This window comes from Vitis vinifera, chromosome 7, assembly GCF_030704535.1.
Source record: "Vitis vinifera cultivar Pinot Noir 40024 chromosome 7, ASM3070453v1".
Lineage (NCBI taxonomy): Eukaryota > Viridiplantae > Streptophyta > Magnoliopsida > Vitales > Vitaceae > Vitis > Vitis vinifera.
The window spans coordinates 29,087,861-29,110,566 of record NC_081811.1 but is presented as its reverse complement, the minus strand read 5'-3'; the positions used below and the strand labels follow the sequence as shown (position 1 = coordinate 29,110,566).

Sequence of the window (22,706 nt, the reverse complement as noted above, 5' to 3'; positions counted from 1 at the left end):
AAGGAACTACTATAACCATAATTTACATAAACACACTTTCTTATGATCACTCAAGGGGACATTTTATCTCAATCTCATGAGATATCATGGTGTCTCTATTGAGAATACCTATTGCTATTAGCTTCTATCAACAATGACTCAATCCATAGAGAATATATGATTAACTTATGATCTCACTAATATGATCAGTTTCCATCAACAAGCTCAATATTTTCTCAAGATTGAGAGACAAAACAATGAAATGGCTTGGTAAAATCATGACTACTTGATAGTCTTAAGTCATAATTCACCATAAGTATTGTTCAATGTGTAACCATACACACTGGTATACTCACAATGGGAAATTCATTCCAATAGCTAAGACCAATCATTCCTCAAATTAGGAGGTGGAGTACCACAACCTCTAATAGGTTGCCTAAACCTATGAATTGGTTGTGCACTAATCATCTATTTGCAAGGAACCCTTAATTTGGATCTTTCATACAACTCCTAACGCACCCAAGTCATATACAATGAAAAAATATAGGTAATAGTGTTTATAAGTTATAATGCATGGAAATAGGATAGATAAAAGTAAATTAGAACTTTATTAAATAAATAATAAAAATCCACGTGTTTATTACATCATATCATGCTTTTAAGGACTTTATCCTAATAGAAGTTAACGTTGAAATGCTCATCATGTGTTCTAAAAATTATGCCTCGAACATACTTCAACAAAATAAGAAATTCCAAAACATATAAGCTTGTATTTGTATTCAACTTTCTAAGAGAAGGCTCATGCATGCCTATTCCAAAACACATGAGCCTATATAACACCTAGGGATGGCAATTTTCTGGGCTAATCGGGTAACCCGCCCCGCCCCGCCCCTATTGGGACGGGCCGGGTTTAAAATATAATAAATGGGTATAGGGCAGGTATGGGAATATTTTTAAAACCCGAATCGGGTTTGGGACAGGTATGGATTTTGTTCCAACCCGCCCCGCCCCGCCCCGCCTCGAATATACATTTACAGAATTACCCTTCAACTACCACTAAAATGTCAAAAAACTCCCTATATATATACTTCATTATTTCCCATTTCCCCAAATTCTTGCCCTAATTCTGACGGCTGCTCCTCCTTCTTCTTCTTCTTCCTCTGATACAATGGTCCTTCGTTCTTTCCATTTGCCCTAATTCCGACAGCCACTTCTTCTTCTTCTTCCTCGCTTGAATCCCTATTTCCAGGATCAATACGACTTTTTCTTCCTCCCTCACACCAACTAAAATACTCTAAAATCAATTCCATCTTGTTCTTGGTTTAGCCTCAGAGCCCAAAACTCCTCTTTCGCAACATCAAACTAGTCATAGATGATTGAGGATCACCTTGAAATCTTTGTCCGAGAGCACGACACAAAAGGAACGCGAAAACCGTAGTGGATTTGATGAAGTCTTGGTTCAAAGATTGACTTGAAGAGGGATTCACATCCACGGCTGTTCTCGTTTGGTTCAGTTTTCATAAATGGTTCAAATTTTTTTTTTTTTTGGTGTTTTGCACTAATTTTGAATCATTTAAGCTAACTATGGGCTTAAAATTAATGATTGTTGCGGTGTTAATTTCAACTTTGATATTATTTTTTCATTTTTTGGTATATTATCATAATCAGATTTGGGTATGAGGTTTGTTCATCACCAGTTAGGGTTAGGGCTCAATGGCATTCGGGACGGGACGGGGCGGGGATGGGATTATTAATTTTTTTGTTAATGGGGATGGGAACCAATCAACCTGCCCCGAAACAGGTTTGAGTCGGGGATGGGAAATAACTGTATAATCGGGTGCGGGAATGGGATGGGAATGACCCGTCCCAAACCCGCCCCGTTGTCATTCCTAATAACACCCAATAAAATAATTGCATAAATGACCATAACAAATCCATTACAAAATAATAAATTTGATAAAAATAAAGCATTTTGTGTGTTGTATTCAAGTTTATTACAAAACAAAATTTAAACAAATTGCAAAATGTCAATGACTTTATTATCAAATAACAATTAAGTGAAAAAATTGAAAAGTATCAATGAAGTTTATTACGAAGTAACAATTAAGTAAAAATAAAATAAAATAACACACTAATTAGGATATAGAATTCTTGCATATTTTTCGATTGTGACTAGCTTCATGACATCGAGAACATTATACTCTCTTTTTGTTTATGAATTGGGATTGAATTCATTTTTTCTTGGTTGCCCAGGAGGACGTGCAGTACGTGGAGGCTTAAGAGAATGGTATACATGCCTAGTCATGTTGTGAACAACACCATCTTCATCAACTTTTGGCATGTCATGAGTCTCAGTACCAAAAAAAGAGCTCAAGTATATTAATTCTTGTTTCGGGAACTTGTTCCAATCTTATATAAAATTTGATACATTTTGTGTAGGGAATCCCGAATCACTTCATTTCTTATCTAAGTTCAGGTTAGGTTTATAAATAATTTCCTAGAGCTTTAGATCCTAGCAATGGAAACAAAAAATATAATATTTAATATTAAGATCTAGACTAATAGTGTTTTAGAAAACTTTACTTGTGATTTGGATATTCCCAAATCAATTTTGCACAATGAAGAAGATGCTTGAAGTATCTAGAAGTCTTGTGCATCTAAGATCAACTACCTAATTGTTCTAACTCTAATCTTGGTATTTCAAAGGATGGGTGTTTGAATCAACTTTAGAATTAGATTATGAGGAAGTTAGTACTCTTATAAGTCCTAATGGTCTACGTTTAAGCTCATATATCATGTTGGCACAAGTTATGAAGGTTAGATTGACTATAGGTTCACTATTGCACATAAGAATATTTTGGTAATTATGTAAGGTTGTATAGGGGATAGTGAACAAGGTCTTTAGATTGAGTCAATTGATTAATTAGATGATCTTATATGATTAATTAATCAATTAGGACCTGTTTTAGGCTAAACTAAATAATCCAAGCTTAAATAACTTACAGGCATAAATGCCCCTTAGAAATTAGTAAAAGATACAAACCAACAACAATAACATTTAAAAAATCAAATAAATTAATTACTATCTTGAAGTTTTGTAATAAAAAATAACTACTATAATATGATATACTAATTTGTCATGTTCTAATTTTACACTTTATTGTTAAATACCTATGTGGAACCTAAAAATTTTCATTATCTTAGACTAGAGAAAATTTTGACTTTGTGAATCCTAGAATAATTATTGGTAGCTAAATAAAGGTGATTCAGATTTGCTCTTGGCTACCAATTAACACATTCAAGAACTTTCATATAAAAAAACTAGACAAATATAACAATATATTAGTTATTGATTGATGCATCCAATTTTAAGGTTCAGATTTTGATTTTCATCAAGACAATGACCGAGTACACATATTGAATTGGGACTATCTAGCAACCCTTAAGAGATTAGGCTAGTAGAAGCAACGCATAGCCAATCCAATCAATCTAAAATTAAATATTTAAACTACAAACTCTATAAAATATTTAACTTAAGGACATATTTCATACGTAGTAATTAGAAGTGGGAATATATCTCATTCATTTTCTTCTTCATTCTCATATTTAGATATCCTAAATTATAATGGGAATGGAATCAAAAGTGATTTCAATAAAAATGAAATCTTACTTATAAGTGAGATTTCAATTCATCCCAATCAGGATGCATTTTGATTTCTTGGTACAACTTATTTTTCAAAAATATTTTTAAAAAATAAAAAATTAAAGATCTGTTTAGATAACTTGTTTCTAAAAATAATTTTTATTTTGATTTTATAAAAATTTTAAACTTTAAATTTAATTTATATAATTTAAACTAAATTTAATCCATGTCTTATTAAAAATAAAAATATTTTGTTAATTACAAATAAATAGTTTTTAATAAAATATAAATATTAATAACATAATAAAATTATAAATTATATTTTTTATAAATATTATAAAAATATAGATATCAACATTAAATGATTTATTTTGTTAAAAATAAATAAAAATAATTCAAAATTAATAATTTGTAATGCTATTTATATGATTTTATAAGTGTTATAAAAATATGGATATCTACATCTTATAAAAACATAATTAATTTATTTTTTTAATAGTAAAAAATAATTATTCAAAATTAATAATTACTAATACTATTCTAATTTAAATGAATATAAAAACAAATAAAATTTAAAATTTTAAGATATAAATGAGTCAAAATTTTTATTATATTCATATATTTATTATTCAATTATAAAGATGACATTTTGAATTATTTTATTTTATCTATTATTAATTAATCAATTTTTTGAATTTCAGTTATTCTTAAAAATTACAAGATTTATTAAAGAATTTAAAGCATTAATTATGTCTATTATTTTTTATAGTCATTATATATATATATTTTTGAGTTTTAAATTATTTTTAAAAATTATTGAACTTATTAATAAATCCAATACAAAATCTTACATGATTTGAAATTCATTTTCTCTAATAAAAAAAAAATAAAGAATTGTTATCCATTTTATTTTATTTTTAAAAAGAACAACAATCAAATAGTGATATAAATAGTTATCTATTTTACTTTATTTTTAAAAAGAACACCAATCAAATAGTGATATAAATTTTTAAAAATAATTTTGTTTTTAAATCATACACCCAAGCAAGTTTTTATTATTTAGCCAAAAAAAAACTCTCAAAAATTATTTCAAACTAAGTATAGTGAGATACTTTTTAAAACATAAATAACTATAATATATATATATATATATATATATATATATATATATATATATATATATATATATATATATATATCCTATTTACAGATATTATTAACATTTTTTTATTTAGCATTGAAATGAAAATAAATTATCATTCAACCTTATATTTCTATATATATATATATTTAAATACAAGAATTAAAATTATTAAATTCATTTTTATTCAAGAGGGAATATAAATAGAAACAAAATATTCATTCTTATTCTCATGGAACAAACACACCCTTATAATTGTTTTAGTAGATTTAGAAAATCTGACATGGTAATAGGGGTGTCATTTCCATATTTCAACTGTTTTAGTTGCTTTCGCAGTTCTTATGTTTGGGTTTCTGCTGAAATGCTTTAGACTGCCATGGGCCATGGAAGTAACAAATATCACTTCACTTGGTTCCTAGAGGATTCTTCTATATGATCTTGAAAGGGATGAGGATTCCAGTTTCCATGTTGATACTGGCTAGTTCATGGAAGGACTTTGCTTTCTGTGATCATCAGATTTACTAGAAAACTCAATCAATTTTTTTGGCATTTTCATTTGAACATCGTAATGACCCCATGGTTGCACACACCATTAGGTCCAATCCTTTGGGTTGATGGTTTCAGTCAGCATCAGAAAGAGCAGTTGACATACTTTTGTAGATTCCTTGAAGTCCCTTTGGCAACTTCATTTTTATGCTTTTATTTTTTTATTAATTGAAATAATTGGAAAAGATGATGGTTTTTTAAAGACTTATATTGAAGATAACTGAAAACTTGTACCAGAGCAATGAAACAACTTTTACATCAATTTTCTATTTAGATCATAGCTAAATTTCCACTTAAGCAACGACTTAGGCTCTAATTGGAAAGTCTTTTCCAAAATAATTTTGAAAAAAATTTTTTTTAAAACAATTTTTGGAAAACCATTCTTTTATGTTTTATAAAAGAAGAGTGTTTGAGAATTTAAAGACCTATTTGACAATTGTTTTTAAGAAACGGTTTTCTATTTTTCATAACGAAAAAACTAAAAAACTATTTTCTATTTTCTATTTTTTATTCTCTAAAATAGAAAATATAGTGTTTTTAAATAACATTTATTTGTTGTTTTTCAATGTTTTCACTTGTTTTTTAAGAGATATTTTAAACAATAATTATATAAACATGTATAATGATTAAAAATAGAGCTCTAAATATAAAAAATATTTTTAAAACATATTTAAAAATATTAAAAACAGATTAAAAACATTTCAATTTTCAAACAGACCTTTATGTTATAAAACATTCAAGAACCATTTTTAAAAACAATTCTTAAAAATTATTTTTCAAAACCATTTTTAAAAACAATTACCAAACAAGCCTACAATTTTCTTCACCTGTTTTCTATGCTTTTAAATATATTTTTAAAATAAATTTTATTTCCAATATCTTATTTTTAATTATTTTATATATTTGTATAATTATTTTTTAAAAACAACCTTTTTAGAAAATAAATAAAAATAATTAAAAGATGTTTTTTTGAAAACACCATGTATTTTGCATTTAAGAAAAAAAAAACCGTTTTCTATTTGTTGATTGTGAAAACATTTTTTTTAATTTTTTTTAATTTTGAAGAACAAAAACTGTTTTAGGAAATAGTTGTCAAACGGATAGTGATTCCATATGTTGTCTATAGATAACAAAAAAGTTAGACGTAGGTGTGAATGGGCTGGACCTAGCCTCTCATATTGCAAGCCCATCCGCCAAAGCATGGGGCAATTGGAGTGAGGACTAAACTATTTTATAAGCATGTACTCCACAACTATAGCATCATGTGCAATTTAAAAGGTGGACAAAATAATTATAACACACACCTTATCCAATTTCAGCACTCTCATCATTCGGCCTTAACCCACATTCTTTTGTTCCACCTTTATAACGTGTATATATATATAGGCTTGGAATATGACCAATTGCAATTTCTTTCTATATAGCTAACCTCAGAATTTTGAAACTTGAGTAACAAGAGGGAAGAAACTGGAGAACATGTAGATATTGTCCACTTTAGGCCCAATGGGGCCCTCACGGTTTTAAAACACGTCTACTTGATTAAGAGGAGTCTCTACATATACAGCGTCATGAACTTTCTCTCATATCCGATGTGAAACATCACAAAAAAGTCAAAATTATCATCAAACACTTGGAACATATTTCATTATTTCAAGATCAAACTTCACTTGAAATTATCCAAAAACACTATGATACAAGTATGCAGTCTACTTCCAAGGCAAGGTTTCTTTTGTTGTGACAATATAATTTTATGGAATGGACCAAGTTATGAAAATACCCACCCACCAAGATAACATATAGGACTCCAAAAAACAAAACTACATGCAAACTTGAAGTTCCTACATATGGGAAGACGGGTATTTATCATAATTTGCAACTAAACAGTGGAAGGAACTGTGAGGGAGGTTGCTCAAAGATATTTTCTCATAAAAGATGCAACTTTAAAAATAAATAAAAAATTAAAAAGGCAATGCTCTTGCCAAAAAGGCACATCCAGCTCAAAACCAATTCTGCAAACTATATGATAAAGAGTACAATCATAAGCCAATCTCCACCTAGATAAATCTTTTAACAGGAAATGCTTCCAGTGATAATGCATGAAGAAAAAGGAAGCAAGGTGAAACAAAGAAATATATATGGAATTGACAGTGGAAAAAGAAGATGCTAAATGAAAAGCAAAACCACTTAGAATTATCGTCTAGCACTTCAAATTTATGCCTTTTAACAAATTCAGGATACTTCAAATAAATGAGGCAGAATTCAGGATTATTCATATTGTCAGGTTGTCAGCTACATGTCTTTTCCAATATATATGCATATATACCTATATCTTTTCTCCATATCTACTCACACACCTAAAATAACTTACATGTAAATTTCTGTAACTCTAAACATTAAATTCTCATCTACATGACATCCGGATAGATAATGAACAACAAAAATGTCTAAAACTAATGCAGCGAAGATTCATAGATCATCATATGGCCATATAAATGTATAGAAACCACGGGCACTCTCATTGCATGCTTAGGTGTTCACATGTATCTCTTTTTTAAGTTTCTTTATTCATATCAGTATCATCATCATCATCATTTTTGTGAACATATTTTTACAGATAAGAATAAATCACAGCTAGGGAAATTGATGATGAAGTAGCATGACAGACTGAAATGTTTAAAGCTAGCCATGAGAATATCAAAACCCTATCCGGCTTTCATTATTTGCAAAGTGAATGAATAATGATTGTTGGTGTTCTGAACTAAAAAAACACAATACCCACATGCCATTATCAGGTTTCTTCTTTTTCTGCAGTCAGCTTAAGACCAAGGACACCAAAATTCAAGTCAAAAAAGACATACCAAAGCAAACCATTACATTTAATAAGAGAAAAATGAAAAAACCCACATAGCCGAAAAGCTTCTTAAGCATGCTGTAATTTTCTTGGATCTAGCAAATAATCGGACTGAGATGCTTGATTCCCCTGGAGAAAAGAAACAGTTGATGGAGCCTCTGATGATGGAGAGGAAGAAGAAGAAGCACAAGACTCTTCGATACTCAAAAAAAGACCAAGGTTAATTTTCTCATAAGTACACCCTCCTTGTAGTCGTGTGGGTGATGGAACACCCTCCTTCCTCTTATTGTTGCGGTGTGTGGCTGATGGGGTTTGTGGTTCTTGATGATCTTCTTCTTCTTCTATGTGGAGATGATGATGGTGGTGGTGGTGGTGGTGGATGATAAGGGAGTACTGATGGTGGTGGTGGAGAGTCAGAGGGAAGAGCAAGGAGGAGGGTATGATGATTGATGTTGGGTGTTGGTGTTGAAAGAAAGAATAGAGTACTAAAATCCAATGTATTTCGTGTCATTTGTCAGAGGCTTCATGTCTCTCTGCCCTCTTTATCTCTCTCGTATGGAGAGAATTATGACCACTGAACCCATGGTCCTAGCTTTTCCCATGCCTCAACCCCCTTGTTCTCTATCCAAAAGAGGAGACCCCCCACTTTTTTTATTGCAAGAGTAATCAAATACAACAATACCTCCACTCAAACTCTACATCATTCCATAGAGGTTACATAGTCCAATGGTATATTACTCACCAGTACTTAATTGAAACAAAAAATTAATTTATAAATGTGAGGGTGAGTTCATACTTGGCCAACCTTTGACATAAAAGAAATATTAAGCCATAGTGGCAGAGATGGATTGATCTGCAAAATGACTGGATGTTAAAACCTTAAGGCTGCACTAGGTGATGGAGCTGAATCTCTATACATAATTTTAAACAAAGATGTTCCTTTCCTCTACAGTAAAAGGTTGTTTGTGACTGTAATTGGGAAGTAGAAGAAATGGCTTAAGCGTTATTGGGTTTGGTTAAAGGTCAAATATACGTATATACGTACATACATATATATAACTAGGAGCAAGATAAAGAATTGACAGAGGGAATCATAGAACTCAGGAATGAGAGATAGAGAGAGAGAGAGTGAATCAAGGGAAAAAGGAAAAAGGAAAAAAGAAGGGGTGGGGAGGTGGGAGAGAGTGTGATTTGACCTCATGATGGAGAATGTGTTGCCCATTAAGAAAATGAACCCAAGCCCCCTCCCTGCAAAAAGAGATTTTTAGTATTAGGAATAGAGACATGTCTGTTGCTTGCTGTGTTATCTGCGTTTCTAATGTTGTACTAGCTTATTATAAATTCAATCTCACTATTATTAGATTAAAATCATCAATTCATTATATGATTTAAAAATCAACATAGGTGGACCCATCAAATGTTAAAAAAAATATCAGTCCTATTTGGATTCGTTTTCAAAGTTAAATTATTATTTTTTTTAAAATATAATTTTGACTTCAACTTCAATTTTATCAAAAATAAAAATAAGATTTAATCTGAAAAAGATTTGGAGGATTGTTTTTCTTTGGATTAATAAATAATTTTTTATTATTACCCAATAAGATTAAAAGTAAGATATTTTAGTCACAACTATGAGATTAGCTAAAGAAAAAAGTGGATTACTTTTAAAAGTGAAAATTTTGAAGCCTTTGGTTGATTTTGACAATGGGGGTAAATAGAAGGCAAAATGCAAGTTATCCTTACTCTTTAGATTAAGAAAATCATCCTTATAATCTTTTGTTGAATGACTTTTACCTTATAATCTTTGACTCAATGACTTTATGTTTGACTATGATAAAGCATCTCCCAATGAATACCCTTTTTTCCTCCACAATAATTCTTATTTCAATGTTAGTTGGAAGGTTACCACCACATAAATTGACATTAAAAAAAGGGAGACCTCTTATGTTGCTAGGCAACAGTGAGCCAAAGATTGGATTATGTAATGGTACCAGATTGTTGTGTCGTGATCATTACAATGATCTACTTGATTGTGAAATTTTACCCAATCAATTTGTTAGAAGTAGACTTTCTTACTAAGAATTTCTATAAAGGCTTCAAAAGACATAAAACTTCCACTTGAGCTGACAAGAATGCAATTCCTAGTTCATATAAGTTTTGTACTCACAATTAACAAGTCACAAGGATAAACAATACCTCATGTTGAAATTTACCTATAAGAATAGGTTCCAATCATAGGCATGGCTTTATTAAGAGTGATTTAAAAAAAAAAAAACAAAAATTATGGTTAAAAAAAGAAAACAAGATGGAAAAGATAGGACATTCACAAGAATTGTAATCTATAATGAAAACAATAAGGAAAGGATGGGCCATTCACAAGAAACGTGATCTATGATGAAATTTTATTTCAAGATTAGTAATAATTATTGCACACAAACAAGTATTATATTCTTTTACTATTAGTTATCCTATGCTTTTAAATTCATTATGGGCATGTTTAACCTATACAATAAAACTTTATATTTGGGAAGATTAAAGAAAAGGTAAAATAATATTTTTTTTCCTACTTATTTGAATATAATATTTACTTTTGTGCACATAATGGATGTATTGATAACTTTGCTTACTTTTTATTTTGATTCCCATACTCTTAGCTTAATAATGAATATTAAGATTGATGTAAATCATGGAACATTGAAAAGGATACTAGAACAATAATGATCACAAGGTTTGAAGTATGATACTTCTTATATAATTTACAAATATTATGTTTCAAAATTTACATTCATGTACTAACTGAAATATCGTTAAGTGAAGCAATTTCAATTATATATTCCTAAGTGTGGTGTCAAAGTTAATTGCAAAACCTTATCAATAATGATTAAGCAAATACTAGTAAAACAAAGAGAAAGTTAGTTCTGGTGTACTACATTCACCACCTTTAAATGTGCATGTATATATATATAAAAGTTGGTATAATTTCTACAACTCATCAAGCTTCATTTATGATTCATGATATTTTTAAATTTTTATATTACATCGGGATTACTATTTCTTTGTTATATGATATGCCTTGACTATGGTATGTATCTATTAAAGAATATTTTTTTAATGTGGCTTATAAATGATAAATCATCTTTGGAGTCTTTTTCTATTGTGATATTGTATCTTCTCATTTTATAGATGGTTTTTTTTATTTAAATGTATATATGAATTAATAATTCAATTATTTCTGCATAGAAAAAGACTATCTAAAACACTCATCATATAGACTATGGAATGTCAACTTCATAACCAGGTACATTTACTACCTCACAATTACATTGTAACTGATTTTATACTTTTACACTATTATTCTCAAACTCCATTTCAAGAAGGAAAAATGTGAAAGACAATAATTTTACATTAAAGAGGTACATTTTTTAATTGTGGTTCATTTCATCTCATTATCTGTTATTTGGAATATATCACAATTAGAAAATTTTATATACACTTTTTAAAACATCTTGAGACAAAAAAAAAGCATGGAGCAAAAAATACGAGATTTTATATAAAATTAAAAACAATAGAAGGCAACACATATTGTTCTTATTGATAAAAATATGTTTTACATATTTATTTTATGATAATGTATCCAAGTAGTTTAATTAAAATACCAACTTATGTGTTTTTGTATTGCTATTGATTTAGATATGTTGAAGATGTTCGGAAAAAATATTGATGAAGTTGTAACTAAATACATTTTCAATTTGATATGTATATTATTTTACAATTACTTGCAATATTACTAATCTATTGCATTGCACATGCATCGTGTGTGTGTGCCTCAATAGCTAGTATGTAATAAAACACAATAACAAATATGGAAAGGAAAGAATTTACAGTTATCAAATCCAGAATTTAAACAAGGAATACTATGCAGTCACATGGCATTGGCACCAAAATATTTCTTAATACTTAATTCTCATAAAAAGTAAGTTAGAAAGGTGATATCCATTTTCTTTCTAAATAAATATAAATAAATTCTATCCATATTGAGGAAAAACACCAATGTTGGGACACTATCACGTGACTAGTAAGATAGTTTAGATAATTGACCTGTTGAAAACATGTATATATATATATATATATATATATATATAAATAAATAAAAAACACACAAAAGAGGTAAAAAATTGTCTGCAGCATTGAAGTCCACAACATGCTCTTACTTAGTAGTTGGCCTATCCCAAGCTTTTCATCACTAATTTCCAAAGGCAGAAACTAGGTTAGGTCATACCTGCTTCAAAGATTTTTATACCACTATCACATGAAGGTAGTATCAGGGGGGCAAATGCTCAATATCAATAGAAGAGAAACCAGATTGTGCTTTTCTCATTCCCCGGAGTAAACTCTTTGCAGTTTCCTTCTCCTGCAGAACACAAAAGGTCAATAGAGCTGAGGTAAAGTTTTCACTGTCAATCGTTAGTCATGAAATTTGTAAAATGGGTAATTAATCTTTTTATGTAAACAACACATGGAAAAAAGGTTTAAAAGAGAAACTCACTGGGCCAGTGTAATCAAGAAGACGGGTGCAATAGATCTCTGCTTCTTCAAATCTCTTCTGGGATTTGTAGTAAGTAGCAAGAAAAAGCAGAGCTTCAACCAAATTTGGCCCTTCCCTCTCTTCAGCTTCCATCCTCTCCAAATCTTTTTTGTAGTAAAATGCAGCTTCTTCAGAACGCTTCAGATCCTTACTTAGCTTTGCTATCTGGTGCAGAGCTATTGCCTCAGTGTCATTACAATTTGCTGCCCTTTTGTAACACTTGATGGCATCCTCAAGCATTTGAAGCTGGTCGGTTTCATAGCACTGACCCATGGCAATCCATAACCGAGAATCATTTGGCTGCAGGAAAACTGATTTTCGAAAGTAATGAAGAGCATAATAGGGCATGCCCATCATCTCATATGCTTGTCCCAACCCATACCAGGCTCGATAATCACACGGATTTATATCTACAGCCCTTCGATAGGCATCAACAGCAGCTGGAGTGTTCTTCATCTCAACATACTCATGACCCATGAGTGTCCAAGCAGATAAGTAATTTTTGTTCAATTTGAGTGCCCTCCTAAAATACACAACTGACTTCTCATGCTGCCCCTTCAAACTGTAATAGTTCCCAATAATGAAACAAGACTCAGGTCTGTATTTATCAGTCAAGAATACCCTGTGAGCAAGGTAACTTAAAGTGGAGAAACACTCCTTTGCGTATAGCACATTGGAATACATATCCATGTCTTCAACTCGATAAGGATCATTCCTTAAAAGCTCTTCAAATATTACTTCTACTTGTTCAAATTCCCTCAGACTGTACTGGGCTTTTGCAATCTGAGCTTGAATGTAGTTACTGAAACTAAAAGTGCCTTGTAAATATTCATATTTTCCCAAGGATTCATTGTGCATCCTGAGTTCTTGGTAAGCATTGGCAAGGAAGAAGTCTTTCATCCAATGATAATTGAGATTAAGGCTATTCAAAATGTCAATTGTAGTGCATAAGGACTGCAGCTCCGTCCAAGCATTCCAGTTCCAGGGGTAGCTATTCACTGACTCCACCAGTACTGTACGGGCAAGATTTTCGCTGCCTTTCTTGTTGAGCACAAGTCCATATAAATACAGTCCAAAGGGATCAACAGTGCCATTTTTGCGGAGCATTGACAACTCCCTCTCAAGATAAACCAGTTCATGGTTCACAGCATCACTCTTACCCAAAGGTCCCTCAAGTTCTATCATCTCTTCTTCTTTGCGCTTCTCTCCAGCCTACATGAAGCAATTAAAAATCGAAAAATTATTAAATAGAACTTTTGGAAAGTGAGAGCTGTGTCAATACATAACCTCAACTGAATCAATATCAGATCAGTACACCAGACTAAAATGCATTGGACAATGTTAAAGTATTTCTGTAAGGAGTGACATCACGTATCACTGTATCAGCAGTGTATGCGTGTGAACAGAACTATAACTCCAACCATTAGTAGGTCCAACGAGTAATTGGCATCCCCAATAATTAGAAGGCCACCACTTTAATGAAAGTCATTCATGTAATGGAATGGTATCTGAAGTAAATGAATCAGTTCCAATTCATTAATCAATTTGCCTGCACTCTGGAAAAATTATAATTAAAGGTTAAAAGGAGAGGTAAAATAAGGAAACAATATTTAAAGCCAGAGAAGGGAAAGAATGGTGGATAGATGTGGTACAACCCAAAATCTAAGCTACATCCAGTTCATGTATTAGAACTTCAATGAAATATGCTTACACTAAAGTGGAATTGACTCATTACACTTGAAACAATTCTACCAGATATAATGATCCCATTAACCTGATGACATATGATCAACAGAGAACTCTTGGTTAGTTTCACACCTAAGTTTCTCAGGTCAGCAGTCAACACAAGCGCATGAATTACCCGTGAACCAGACCTAACCAAATTACATCACAATGTTTGGTTGTGTGAAGATACAAAAACCATTTTGTATCAGAAATTACTGAAAATATTTGTTTTAAAGACTGAAAAGAGAACAGCAACTATGTACATATAGTATAGCTTTCAACTTGGGCCCAAGGACAATGCTACAATCAACTGATGGTTGGACATACACAGTATGATATCACAAATGGCATCAAGACATTTTTTTTTTCTTCCCAAAACTAAATTTCAAATCCACTAGTTGCACTACCTCATGTCTCTTCTAGCAACAATATCAATCCTCACAAGTAGTATTTTTTTTTTTGATAGGTAAAGATAATTCATTAAAAAGAGACGCCAAAAAAGCGACTCAAGGTATACAGAACTATGCAAGGTATACAAACCTAAACACCCACCACCAAAAAGGCTAAAGAAAAAGAAAGAGACCCAAAAAAGCACCTAGCCCAAAAACAACCTTAAAAGGATCCCAACCAATCAATAAAATTAACCATAGTTAGAGGGCATTCAACTATAAACAACTTAGCCTCAGACCAAAGAAAGGAATATTTCAATCTTTGGATTGACAACTCGTCATCCTTAAATGTCAATCTATTTCTCGTCTTCCACACCGTCCAAAATATATGAAGAAGAGCAGCTTTCCACACCTTTTTACGCTTTTTGCCCACAAATGAACCATGTCAGTTAAGAAGAGTCTCTCTAACTGAAGAGGGCAACACCCAAGACACCCCAACCAAGGTAAAGAGTAACTCCCATAAGACCCTTGTTTTTTAGCAGTGAAGAAGCAAATGATCTATGGTCTCCTCATTCTCAAAACACATAAAGCATCTATTTGCCAAGGACCATCCTCTTTTCTGAACAAGGTCTAGGGTTAAAGTTTTACCCCATGCAACCTCCCACGCAAAGAAACTGATTTTGGGTTGTACCCACCCATTCCATATACAACTAGAAGGAAACAAAACAGGGCAATCCGCTTCTAGAGCAAGGTAGAGAAACTTTACCAAAAATTTGCCACTCTTTGTTTCGGTCCAAACCACCATATCCTCTACATCTCCAAGCACTCTCTTCCCATGAAGATGCTCCAAAAATCTTTCCGCCTCCTCCACCTCCCAATCATTTAGAGCTCTTGAAAAATAGGGGCTCCAGCCCCCCAACCCCCCTCGGCCAAGGGATCCCAAACATCCGCCACCCAAGCTTCCTTTTCAGTAGACAAAGCAAAGAGGGAAGGAAAAGACTCACACAGGGGGAGTCCCCACACCATCTATCCCTCCAAAAGCTCACCCTCCTCCCATTGCCAACTCTAAAAGAGATTCGAGCGCCCACCAACTCCCAATCCATCCTTATTCCTTTCCAAAGCCCCACACCATGTGCCTCTCTCACTTCCCGAGAGCTCCACCCCCTCTATCTTCCCCATACTTTCTTCTAATCACTTGATTCCACAAAGCCTCTCTCTCATTTGCGAATCGCCAATTCCATTTGGAAAGGAGAGCCTTATTGAGAATGGAAAGACATTTGACCCCCAATCCCCTTTTCTTTTTACTTAAGCACACCACCTTTTTTTTTTTTTTTTTTGATAAGTAAACAAGAATTGCATTAGAAAAGGCTAATCGCCACAAAGCATACAGGGAGTATACCTTAAGCACACCACCTTTCATCTTACTAAGTGTGGTTTTCGCTCCAAGTTGCCACCACCCCAAAGGAAGTCCCTTTGGATTTGCTCTAGTCTTCGTCTAACTGAACTTGGTAACCTCAGCAAGGACATAAAGTAAATAGGGAGATTCGACAAAGTGTTTTGGATTAGAGTTGCTCTCCCCCCCTTTCATAAGTATTGTCTCTTCCACATGGCCAATCTTTTACGGAATCGCTCTTCCACTCCATCCCACGCCGAATATTCCTCATAGGTAGTATTGATTAAACATCTCTTCAGAATCTACTTCACATGCCTCCACCACAAGTGGTATAGATTGGTAATCTTATACAAAACCCATATATATATATAAGAATGAAAATACATAGAAAGAGATACAAAGAAAACATACTAAAGTACACAAAGAGTATATTCCATGGAGAGTACAAGGAGCTTGACCATAAAGATTCCTTGGTTATCAATAGATACATACATATATACATACATACATATATATATATATATATATATATATATATATATACATATATTGTTGGAAAATCTCCCGGTTGGAAATTCTGCCAAATTGTGTGGCAGATTATTAAATATTTTTTCAGCCCATATGAGCTGTAATAATTGTATAGTTGCACATAGAATCTCCTAGGATTTTTTCCTTTCTTAGCATTCTTCTCTTATCTTATTTATCTTTGATAGCATGATCGTAGGCATTATTTCCTAGGCTATTTTTATACAATTATTTTGTATATATTAATATGTCTATACAAAAAAGGTAGAAGAAAGCATTTCACAAAAAGGTTCTAGATCTGAATGAGAACATGGTATCAGAGCTAGAATTTTCTTTGCCTAATCACTAGCATTCCAATGTCCCATGCCTTGATTGTCAGGATTTTTTTTCAAATCATATCCCATTAGTTTTTGACCTTCTGTTAGAAACGTTGCTTCAAATTAGGCCTTCATTGCCCCTATTTTTTTGACCTTCATATCCCTTCTTCCCATCATAATGTCAAACACTTCAAAGGTTGATTCTTCAATATCGAGCCCAACCACAATCCAACAATCAACACCACTTGCTAAATTCCAGAATATAGTAGGATCCTTCAAACTCAATGGGGGAAATTACTTAGAATGGTCACAGTTGGTAAAGACTTGTATTAAGGGCAAAGGGAAGTTAAGCCATCTCATTGGACCTGTTATGAGTAAGGATGATCCAAGGTTTGTCGTGTGGGATGAAGAAAACTCTCAAATCATGTCATGGCTTTGGAACTCTATGCAACCAGAGATAAGCCGTACATGCATGTTCCTCTCAACAGCCAAGGAAATTTGGGAGTCCGTGTGTCATACCTATTTTAAGGTAAGGGATGCAACCCAAATGTATGAACTAAAGATAAGGATTCACAACACCAAACAAGGTATTCTTTTTGTAACTGAGTACTACAATGTTATTAGAAGTCTTTGGCTTGAACTTGATCAATATCAGAATTTAAGAATGAAGTGCAGCATAGATGCAACAATGCATCAAGAGTTCATTGAACAAGAGAGGGTGTATGATTTCTTGGCAGGTTTGAATGTGGAATTGGATCAAGTACAAGTCCAAATTCTTGGGAAAGAGCCACTGCCATCTCTAAACAAAGCCTTTGCAATAATTAGAGGAGAAAAAGAAAGGAGAAATATAATGTTAGAAAAGGGAAACAGCATGGATGGATCTTCTTTAGCCATCTCAAAACCAAGTGGAAATGAAGGAAGTGTTGTGGCTAATGCTGCAAACTCTGGTTGAAATGAAGGGAAGAAAACAAGTGAGAAAGACTCCTTATGGTGCAGCTATTGCAAGAAAAATAGCCACACAAGGGAGACATGCCGGAAGCTCCATGGCAAGCCCCTAAATTTCTTCAAGGGGAGTGGGGGTAAAGGGGTTAATTCTGGCTATAAATCACAAGCCAATCTTGCTGAAATTGGAGGAAAACAGCAAGAAGAAAGCTTTGGCCAAGAAATGGAGCTCAACATGGAGGAAATTGACAAACTTAAAAGATTCAATTCCAAGCTAGAAAAACCTGAGGGATATAGTCATTTTGCTCAAATAAGTAAGTATTCCTTCTCCTTGAGTGCTTCTAAAATTCAGTTTTCCAGCCGTTGAATCGTTGATTCGGGGGCTTCAGACCATATGACCAATTCTTCAAAAGTCTTTTCTAATTACATTCCATGCACGGGAAATCAAAAGATCAAAATTGTTGATGGTACCTTAGTAACTGTGGCTGGTTCAGGAGATGTCTTCTTAACATCTTCTCTAACATTAAGAAATGTCTTACATGTTCCAAAACTATCAGTAAATTTGTTGTCTATTCCTCAAATTACTAAGGACCTAAATTGCTCGGTCAACTTTACACAATCTGAATATTCTTTTCATGACCTTCTTACAGGGAAAGTGATTGGGCATGCTACAGAAGAAGGGGGACTGTTTCTCCTTGAAGCTGAAAGTGGCACAACATGTCCTACTCCTCATACGTATTTATCAAAACATCATACTCCAACCGAGGAACAAGTTTGGTTATCCCATTTTCGTCTTGGTCATCCACCTTCTTTATTGTTGAAAAAAATAGTTCCTAATATGTTTGAAAAACTAAATGTTCAAAACTTCCATTGTGATGTTTGTGAGTATGCTAAACATCACGAGTGTCTTTTCCTTTAAGTAATAAGAAACGTTTTGTTCCATTTAGTTTGATTCATACGGATGTTTGGGGACCTACTATTCATAGCATTTCTGGAGTAAGTTGGTTTGTTTTGTTTGTTGATGATTGTACTTGATTTACTTGGGTATATCTCATGAAACAAAAAATTGAGGTTAACACAATCTTCCCATTTTTCATAACATGCTAAAAACTCAATTTTATGCCAAGGTCTTAGGAATAAGGTCAGACAATAGAAAATAGTATTTTAATCAATACCTTACACCTTATCTCCAAAAAGAAGGAATCATACATTATTCATCTTGTAATGATACTCCCCAACAAAATGGGATAGCCAAATGTAAAAATAGGCATCTATTGAAGATTACTATAGCCTTGATTTTTCAAATGAATGTTCCAAAGTCATTTTGGGGAGAAGTTGTCCTAACTACTGCATACTTCATAAATAGGCTACGCTCTTGGATTCTTAACTATTCTAGCTCTATTGAAACACTTTCTAGATTTTTTCCAAAATTTGATGGTTTCAACCACCTTTCCCCAAGGATTTTTGGGTGTGTGGCCTTTGTACATATCTATGCTCATCAAAGAACTAAACTTGACCCAAGAGCCCTTAAATGTATCTTTGTTGGTTATTCTCCAACAAAAAGGAGTTATAAGTGTTTCTAAAAGGTTTTTTGTCACTATGGATGTATCATTCAATGAAAAACAACCTTTTTTTTTCTAATCCTTATCTTCAGGGGGAGCCTTTTGCAGAAGATAAGGAATTCTTTCCTAGCCTACCTACTCTTCCTATCCTAGAGAACTCCACCAAAACTGTCCAAATTAAGGGATCAGATTTTTCCATAGCAGTCACTCCAGAAAATACCAAAAAAAAAGCCCCAGAAAATGCCTCAAACACTGCACCAGTAATGCCAGATTTTTCTATAGCTGTTACTTCAGGAAATACCCAAGCAATTGCCCTAAAGAATGCCTCAGAAACTGCACCAGAAGCTGTCCCTGAGCTACCCAGATTTGAATCCTATATGCAAAGTTTAGAGGGGGAGGATCTTCAAGTGCCACTCAAGGTCTATTCAAGGAGGAAGCAACTGGCCCCAGAAACTCCACGTGTCCCAGTCATTTAACCAGAAAAAGGTACTAATTCTATTGATCTTGATGCACAAAAAAAGGGCAATGATTTCCTTAGCCTTAATGATCTTGATTTGCCTATTGCCCTTAGGAAAGAAAAAGGACAATGTACTCAACACCCCATGAGCCATTTTGTTTCCCTTGAAAAACTATCACCTTCTTACCAAGCCTTTGTCTCAAAACTAAATTCCATAGAGACACCAAAAACTGTCCATGAGGCACTTAGAAATGACAACCAGAGGAAAGCACTGATGGAAGAAATGAGTGCACTAATAAAAAAATAACACATGGGAGGTTGTTGATCTTCCCATAGGAAAAAATGATGGAAGCAATGATGGAAGAAATGAGTGCACTAATAAAAAATAACACATGGAAGGTTGTTGATCTTCCCATTTTTTTCTTGGGTTTGCAAATTGTAGACCAATTGACTGATAGTGTTTTTCCTTAAGAGCTCCCGCCCCCACAAAAAGTCCTTTTGGATCTTTTCAACTCTTAAACTTACATTCTTGAAATCACCATAATTCAAACTCAATAATTGGCTCATCCAATGCACATTTGAGGTGTCAGACACTCCAATGTGCGAACCAAACTCAAACTGTCAGCATACCAATTTAGCTTTCATAATCTACAAACAATATCCTAGAGAAATAATTCCTAATGATTAAAAACTAGGTTTTTTTATTTATTTTTATTTTTCTGTAGGTAATATTTTTTCCCTTTTTCTTTTTGCTATGACATGGAATTAAACCTGGAACTTCCCCCTTCTCCATGCCAACCCTTGCCAGGGTAGAAAGCGTCCACACGCACAACATAATCAAAGTTCAAAACCATGAAACGGTAAATGAACGACCAATTCGAAGCAAAAAAGATGACCAAATAAGCGTGAGGCGAACCAGATAAAGAGCATAACATCGTAAGAACACGGCTTTCTTTCGAGTCTGATCACGAAGCACATGAGCAGCCCTACGATACTCCCGGCAATCAAAGTACGACTTAGCTAAAAGGTAGAAATCACCATCTATGGCTTCGTCCTCCTCCAGCATTGGTGTAGATACGGAAGATACGCCGGCGGTTGGTGTGGAAGCAATCTCATTAGTGCGAAATCTCCGGCGAATGCTGGAACTACCTAGCTGGAATCTGGTGTGCGACGGTGTGAATTTGGCCGGATCCTGCTCGATCCCCACCAACTGCTCTGCTGCCCTGAAAACAGAAATCGAATCAAAGCCAAAATCAGCTCCGCCCCTTTTGGTCGAACACAAACAAACCTCAAAATTAAACTTCCCATTAAGACTCGTATAAGAACATTTCTCAGCTTAGGATTAACAAAAATGGTTTCTCTTTTCCGTTTTTTCTTCCATTAATGGGCAACCGAGAACAGAGAAATGGATTTAGTAAATGAGTTAGGGTTTGAAAGTAACCGGATACCATTTGGCAGCAGAGTAGAGGCAACGGTCGCTGAGTTGACAAATTGCAGTTCGGAGCTCGTTTCTGCAACTCTCTTTTGAACTCATCGATCTCTCTCTTTCTGTCCCTCACCCTCTCGATTGATCCTCGCGCCTTTTCTGTGGAAACTGTACAATTCAAAAATACAAAAAAATTGCTTCTCAATTCACCTCGTCGTGCTATCTATTTTCCTTCACTCGTTTTGAAAAAAAAAAACCCTATATTAAAAATTATTTGAGAACAAAAAAACAATTTTTTAGAATTTTTAAAAAAATTAGAGTGTTTGGTAAATAAATAAATAAATAAATAAAATTTTAAAACAAAAAACAAAAAAAAATTTTATTGTTTTTAAAATTTGTAAGGATAAATTTGATTTTAAATAAATAGTTATATATATATATATATATATATATATATATATATATATATATTATTTTTTTTGAAATCAAGGCCGGCAAAGTACATAAACTTTTAAATATATTTTATTATATTTTATATATATATATATATATATATATATATATATATATATATATATATATATATATATATATATATATATATATATATATATATATATTTCATATTTTCACTGTTTAGTCAAACAATAAATTTATAACATATTATTATTGTTATTATTTCTTTTGTTGTATTTTTTATGAATATTTTTTATATAATTTTTAAATAAATAAATAATAAGATCAATCGATATATGTTAATTTTAATTATGTTAATTAATATCAATAAATTACTTTTAATTAAAAAAATCAAATATTTTAATTTTTTTATTCAACCAAAATAACAAACATCGCATTAAAAGATACAAATTTAAAACAAAATGGAAAATAAAAAATTTTTTATTTCAAATTAAATTTAATTTCAAATTTTTTTTAAATATTTAGAGTTCATTAATTCTCACATTAAAAGATATCACCAAAAATTTTTCTCACATTAATTATATTAAAAAGTTGAATCTTAAAAAAATAAAATCATTATGAGTTTTATTTTATTTGAATTTTTAAAATTTTCATTTATGTTCATAAAAATAATGATGAAATACACATAAAAAAAATGGTAATTTCATCCATTTAAAAACAATCAACGAATTAAAAAATTGAATATATAAAATATATATATTACCTATGTAAATAAATTGTAAAATAAAAAAGGAAAAAAATATTCATA

General features: G+C 32.3%; 1 protein-coding gene across 1 annotated transcript; it reads right to left on the bottom strand.

Moving 5' to 3' along the window:
- Window positions 1-7,995: 7,995 nt before the first annotated feature.
- On the bottom strand, window positions 7,996-21,692 carry LOC100247356 (anaphase-promoting complex subunit 8). The gene is made up of 5 exons (XM_002274840.4): window positions 21,504-21,692; window positions 20,972-21,278; window positions 12,707-13,957; window positions 12,440-12,571; window positions 7,996-9,408 (listed from the first exon to the last, which is right to left on the bottom strand). The coding sequence occupies exons 1-4, from the start codon at window positions 21,587-21,589 to the stop codon at window positions 12,482-12,484; spliced, it is 1,734 nt and encodes a 577-aa protein (XP_002274876.1). The 5' UTR covers window positions 21,590-21,692; the 3' UTR covers window positions 7,996-9,408; window positions 12,440-12,481.
- Between the last annotated feature and the right edge of the window lie 1,014 nt (window positions 21,693-22,706).